We start from the raw sequence: 7200 nt of genomic DNA, 5'->3' as shown, positions 1-7200 counted from the left end.
CTCTCTCTCACACACTCCCTCCCTCCCTCCATCTCTCTCTCTCTCTCTCTCTCTCTCTCTCTCTCTCTCTCACCCACTCCCTCCCTCCATCTCTCTCTCTCTCTCACCCACTCCCTCCCTCCATCTCTCTCTCTCTCTCACACACTCCCTCCCTCCCTCCATCTCTCTCTCTCTCTCTCTCTCTCTCTCACACACTCCCTCCCTCCCTCCATCTCTCTCTCTCTCTCTCTCTCTCTCTCACACACTCCCTCCCTCCCTCCATCTCTCTCTCTCTCTCTCTCTCTCTCTCACACACTCCCTCCCTCCCTCCATCTCTCTCTCTCTCACACACTCCCTCCCTCCCTCCATCTCTCTCTCTCTCTCTCACACACTCCCTCCCTCCCTCCATCTCTCTCTCTCTCTCTCTCTCACACACTCCCTCCCTCCATCTCTCTCTCTCTCTCTCTCACACACTCCCTCCCTCCATCTCTCTCTCTCTCTCTCTCACACACTCCCTCCCTCCCTCCATCTCTCTCTCTCTCTCTCTCTCTCTCTCTCTCTCTCTCTCACCCACTCCCTCCCTCCATCTCTCTCTCTCTCTCACACACTCCCTCCCTCCATCTCTCTCTCTCTCTCACACACTCCCTCCCTCCATCTCTCTCTCTCTCTCTCTCTCTCTCTCTCACACACTCCCTCCCTCCCTCTCTCTCTCTCTCTCTCTCTCTCTCTCACACACTCCCTCCCTCCCTCCATCTCTCTCTCTCTCTCTCTCTCTCTCTCACACACTCCCTCCCTCCCTCCATCTCTCTCTCTCTCACACACTCCCTCCCTCCATCTCTCTCTCTCTCTCTCTCTCACACACTCCCTCCCTCCATCTCTCTCTCTCTCTCTCTCTCTCTCACACACTCCCTCCCTCCATCTCTCTCTCTCTCTCTCTCTCTCACACACTCCCTCCCTCCCTCCATCTCTCTCTCTCTCTCTCTCTCTCTCTCTCTCACACACTCCCTCCCTCCCTCCATCTCTCTCTCTCTCTCTCTCTCTCTCTCTCTCTCTCTCTCTCACCCACTCCCTCCCTCCATCTCTCTCTCTCTCTCACCCACTCCCTCCCTCCCTCCATCTCTCTCTCTCTCTCTCACCCACTCCCTCCCTCCCTCCATCTCTCTCTCTCTCTCTCACCCACTCCCTCCCTCCCTCCATCTCTCTCTCTCTCTCTCACCCACTCCCTCCCTCCCTCCATCTCTCTCTCTCTCACCCACTCCCTCCCTCCCTCCATCTCTCTCTCTCTCTCTCTCTCTCTCACCCACTCCCTCCCTCCCTCCATCTCTCTCTCTCTCTCTCTCTCTCTCTCACCCACTCCATCTCTCTCTCTCTCTCACCCACTCCCTCCCTCTCCAGAGCGGAGCGGTCGCCCCCAGCCCTACTCGTACGAGAGGTTGGTGTTCGGGGCATGCGCAGGTCTCCTGGGCCAATCGGCCTCCTACCCGCTGGATGTGGTGCGGCGGCGCATGCAGACGGCGGGCGTGACGGGGCACACCTACGGCACTATCCTGGGTACCATGCGGGACATCGTGGCGGAGGAGGGCGTGGTGCGTGGCCTCTACAAGGGCCTCAGTATGAACTGGGTCAAAGGGCCCATCGCTGTGGGCATCAGCTTCACCACCTTTGACATGACACAGATCCTTCTAAAGAAGTTGTCCCAGCTGAGGTATAATAACAGGTAACCAGTAGGGAGAGACTGGTGGAGGGATGGAGAAGGCAACGGCGAGGGGAATGAGGACGATCGATAGTAGCAGGACAGTCACTCTCTGAGAACCTCAGCACAAACGACGTGAAGGCCAGGATAAGAAAAAAAACATTGTCGCTTTCTAGGGTCAAGGCATAACGGATTGGGGAATGTGTGATTGAGTGATCCAGGTCAGCACAGTGCGCACACACACACACACACACACACACACACACACACACACACACACACACACACACACACACACACACACACACACACACACTGTGTGAAATGAATGTCTTCAACTTTGTGTATGTACATGGAGGCATGAAGTCTCATAAGAGGTACATTAGGTGGATCATAATATACATACTATCGTCCTGTACGTCGTGTTCAGGTGCAATATGTTAAGTTATTTCATCTGTGTAATATTCACACAAAATACACAATGATCTGCATATGTAAAGGTCCAGGCTACCTGTGTGTGTGTGTGTGTTTGTGTGTGTGTGTGTGTGTGACAGACAACGCACACCTTCCGGGTGTCTCCCTTGCCTTGCGTCCCTACTTGAAGAGGGGACCTTCCAACAGTCTGGATCAGATGAGTTGTTCCTATCTATCTCCTTCCACATGAGTTGGATTTGACTTTTATCAAAGGACAATGTACCCCCATGAGATTTCGTTTTGTTTGGTTGATGATTTTTGTTTAATGAGTTATACCAAAGTATAAACAAGAGGGGCGTTGTAATTAATAATATGATTTATGACTAGAGAAGATTGATATTAATATCATTTTTTGGGGGGACTGAAGTTCTCACAAGAAATATACACGGTGTACAAAACATGTCCATAACATAAACTGACCAGGTGAATCCAGGTGAAAGCTATGATCCCTTACTGATGTCACCTGTTAAATCCACTTCAATCAGTGTAGATGAAGGGGAGGAGACAGGTTAAAGAATGATTTTTAAGCCTTGAGACAATTGAGACGTGGATTGTGTATGTGTGCCTTTCAGATGGTGAATGGACAAGACAAAATATTGAAGTGCCTTTAAACGGGGTATGGTAGTAGGTGCCAGGTCCACCGGTTTGTGTCAAGAACTGCAACGCTGTTGGGTTTTTCACACTCAATAGTTTCCTGTGTGAATCAAGAACGGTCCACCACTCAAAAAGACATCCTGCCAACTTGACACAACTGTGGAAAGCATTGGAGTCAACATGGGCCAGCATCCCTGTGGAACGCTTTCGACACCTTGTAGAGTCCGTGCCTCGACAAATTGAGGCTGTTCTGAGGGCAGAAGGGGGTCTGAGGGCAGAAGGTGAAACTAATATTTTGTACACTTAGGGTACAATGAATACAGTGAGTGACAATACACAGCTGTTTTTTCACAAACCTACTAACCTGTAGAAAAGGAGTTTAACTAACAGACGTATGGGTTAACCTAACAGCCAGTGTTTCTCAGTGTTGAGTCAGTCAGTCAGTGAGTGTAACACGTCCACAGTACTAAAACAGGCCACTGGTATATATTTGAATAGTGTCCAGTTGTTCTATCTTTAGCCTGGCTACAGGCTTGACTGACTGGCTGGCTGCCTGGGGCTCTGCCTCGTCAGCAGTAGGGAGGGGTTGTATAATGAGCTAAGTGGAGTGATATAGTGTCGGGGTGACGTGCTGGGAGGGGGGGTGACGTGATGCTGGGAGGGGGGGTGACGTGGTGCTGGGAGGGGGGGTGACGTGGTGCTGGGAGGGGGGGTGACGTGGTGCTGGGAGGGGGGGGGGTGTAGTGGTGGGGTATGACTTGGAGGTGGGGGGGATGTAGGGGTGGGACTTGATAAAAGTTTGCTCCTCTGAGTAGCCCCAGCACTTCCTGATTCTGCTTCTATAGGACCACTATGCGTGCTGGCTATCATTTCTGTTCAGAAATAAGATTTTTTTTAAATATGATTTATCCAGATTGACATCTGCATCTTATTCGTCGTTGCAGCACTATTATTAAAAGAAACACACCTCATAACGTTCAGGTGATATCATTCAGTGCAAGTTTTGATAAAGCACAAGCCTCCTAGTAGTCCACTCAAGAGCCCTGTTTGAGTGAAAGCCAGCTTGCATGCACAGTGCCTCTCCTGGATTGGGGAGCGCTATTCCACAGGGACCCCATAAAAGGAAACCCCTCCAATAAAATGACAGACTTCCCTCCTCTACTCTGTACAGCTTTTCTGGGTGTGGTGTTCTGTGATGCTTGCACTCTCTTAGTCTCTTCACAACACAGTTGGTTGCACTGGTGTCCTGTACACCTTCTACAGCTACTGTCTGCCTGCTCCCAGTTCAAGTTGGCCATTAGGCACAGATCCAGGATCAGCTTAACTTCCTCAAATCCTAACCATAATTTTGAGCGGGAGCTAACGTAAAACTGATCCTAGATCTGTGTGCATGGACAACTTCATCGTTCTACCTTTCAGCCTACTCAGGCCGACTTTGAGTTTTTGTTGTGTGTGCTGTGCTCTATTATAGTAAGTGCGCTTGGTTGCCAACAGTGATATGTGACTATGTCCCAGCTCTTGTTACTGATTATTTGAAGTGCCTGAGAGAAGAGTAGTAACTGTTTTACAATGACTGATATACTGCTTCACTAACTTTTTGTGGGTTGCTTCATTTTTCTCGTCGGGCCTCTGTGTTTTTTTTATATATCAGATGTTTATAATAAAATAGAGGAGGAAAATTGATGAGTAGCTTTAGAGTTCAGGGGTCAAACTTCTAAGTATGAATGTAGAGCTTCTGGCCCTGCTCCAATACGAAGGAGGTATTCATCCAGGATCATCCTCTCGCGTTGTACCCATACTTCTCAACGATGAGCGTCACAATTGAGTACCTAACACAATTTACAAATGATCTCTCGAACTCTCTCTTGCTACTTGTTGATTCCCCATTGGGAGTCCTCCTAAAAAGTACACTAATGTATTCTATTAGCACCTTCAAAACAGTTGTGTGAAGAAATGATCAATGAACCAGAAACCCCTTAAACAGTCAGGCAATGCCCAAGCGCCATCGCTTTGGGTTGTTTTCTGAGTTAAGATTTTATAAAATGAATGCACAAGTTGTTGTTGTGATTGAGTTTGATGTGGCCTACAGCAAGACTGAATAATCAAACAGATTCTCAATTCAAATGAAAACTCGTTTCTGAAAGGTGTGTGTGCTTTTTATGAATCAGGAGTGACTTATATGTACCTAATGCAGATTTTAAAAATTTAAGCAAAAATATTTTTAGACCATCTCTTGCTAAGACGGTACTTACAGACCTGCAAACAGTATTCATGCATGTGACTTTTTTTTAATGCATTGATGAACATAAGACTGTTTTGTAAATTGTAATGATTTGTGCCAACAGAATGTATATGAAACTAATGCATATGATCTGAGTTCAGTCTTTTAGTGATGGTGTTTGTATGAAGAACATGAAATTCTCTTAAATAAAGCTGGATGTTGACATTCCCTACTACTACTACTGATGTTTGTTATAACTACTAAAGTACAAATATATATATATATATATTTTATTTCTCTTTAAAAGGTTCTGATGTAAGACTTACAATGGTGTACAAATATTTTTTTGAATGTTTCAAGTAAGATGAAAGCATGACATGAACAGGAGTGGTCACTAGAGTGCAACATGACTACTGAACTGGCGCGATCCCTTTCGGGATCATCATACCCAGAGCAACCCAAGTTCAAAATGGAACCTTCTGTAAAACGCCAGTAGACGGCAGTGCAACACTATTATAGGGTTTGTCTCTGTGCTTCGTTGGTCCTGCCTTGAACTTGACCTTGACAGCGATAGGGCAAGACACAGCTGCTAACTTACTACAGCTGGGTCCACTCCTTAGTCTCAAGTAGCCTCTCGTCATACCCTGTTGTAGTTCGGTGGAAACCCACCCAGTACAGGAGCAATTATCGTTAAATGCCTTGCTCAAGGGCACATTGACAGATTTGTATTTATTTATTTTTCACCTAGTCAGTTCAGTGATTAGATCCTGCAATCTTTCGGTTACTGGCCCAACGCTCTTAAGCGCTAGGCACGCACGCACTTTTCACTTACTCTTTCATACCTTGTATCATTCTAACACGTACAGCGCATTCGGAAAATGTTCAGACCCCTTGATTTTTCCCACATTTTGTTACGTTACAGCCTTATTCTAAAATGGATTAAGTAAGAATAAAATCATCTACACACAATACCCCACAATGACAAAGCAAAAGCAGTTTTTTTTTTAAATGTATTAAAAATAAATAGATGCTTTATTTACATAAGTATTCAGACCTTTTACAATGAGACTCGAAATTAAGCTCAGGTGAATACTGTTTCCAATGATCATCCTTGATGTTTCTACAACTTGATTGGAGTCCACCGGTGTTAAATTCAATTGATTGGACAGGATTTGGAAAGGCACACACCTGTCTATATCGATCCCACATTTGACAGTGCATGTCAGAGCAAAAACCAAGCCATGAGATCGAAGGAATTGTCTGTAGATCTCCGAGACAGGATTGTGTCGAGGCACAGATATGGGGAAGGGTACCAAAACATTTCTGCTGTATTGAAGGTCCCCAAGAACACAGTGGCCTCCATTCTTAAATGGAAGATGTTTGGAACCGCCAAGACTTCCTAGAGCTGGCCGCCCGGCCAAACTGAGCAATCGGGGAAGAAGGGCCTTGGTCAGGGAGGTGACCAAGAACCTGATGGTCACTCTGACAGAGTTCCTCTGTGGAGATGGGAGAACCTTCCATAAGGACAACCATCTCTGTAGCACTCCACCAATCAGGCCTTTATGGTAGAGTGGCCAGACGGAAGCAACTCCTCAGTAAAAGGCACATGACAGCCTGCTTGGAGTTTGCCAAAAGGCACCTAAAGGACTCTCAGACCATGATAAACAAGATTCACTGGTCTGATGAAACCAAGATTGAACTCTTTGGACTGAATGTCAAGCGTCACATCAATCAATCAATAAAATGTATTTATAAAGCCCTTTTTATATCAGCCAATGTCACAAAGTGCTATACAGAAACCCAGCCTAAAACCCCAAAGAGCAAGCAATGCAAATGTAGAAGCACGGTGGAGGAAACCTGGCACCATCCCTACGGTGGTGACATCATCATTCTGTGGGGATGTTTTTCAGAGGCATGTACTGGGAGACTAGTCAGGCTCGAAGGAAAGATGAACGGAGCAAAGTACAGAGAGATTATTGATGAAAACTTGCTCCAGAGTGCTCAGGACCTAAGACTGGGGGCGAAGGTTCACTTTCCAACAGGACAGCGACCCTAAGCACACAGCCAAGACATTGCAGGAGTGGCTTCGGGACAAGTCTCTGAATGTCCTTGAGAGGCCCAGCCAGATCCCGGACTTGAAGCCGATCGTCCCTTGACCCCTCCTCCACCCCTACAGCACCGGTTAGTTGGCAATGTCATCACTTAGCTTAACTTTGCTTTCAGAGGCAGCTTATTTTTA

General features: G+C 46.8%; 1 protein-coding gene across 1 annotated transcript in view; it reads left to right on the top strand.

Annotated features, from left to right (window-relative positions):
* Positions 1-2652, top strand: part of slc25a42 (solute carrier family 25 member 42) — a 25454-nt gene extending 22802 nt beyond the window's left edge. The window contains exon 8 of the mRNA XM_039003490.1: positions 1375-2652. Within this exon, the coding sequence (XP_038859418.1) occupies positions 1375-1700 (326 nt within the window). The 3' untranslated portion in view covers positions 1701-2652. The remainder of the gene's footprint in view (positions 1-1374) is intronic.
* The last annotated feature ends 4548 nt before the right edge of the window (positions 2653-7200 follow it).

This window comes from Salvelinus namaycush, chromosome 11 (assembly GCF_016432855.1).
Source record: "Salvelinus namaycush isolate Seneca chromosome 11, SaNama_1.0, whole genome shotgun sequence".
Lineage (NCBI taxonomy): Eukaryota > Metazoa > Chordata > Actinopteri > Salmoniformes > Salmonidae > Salvelinus > Salvelinus namaycush.
The sequence above is the reverse complement of the archived record's forward strand: the minus strand, read 5'-3'. Positions and strand labels throughout refer to the sequence as shown.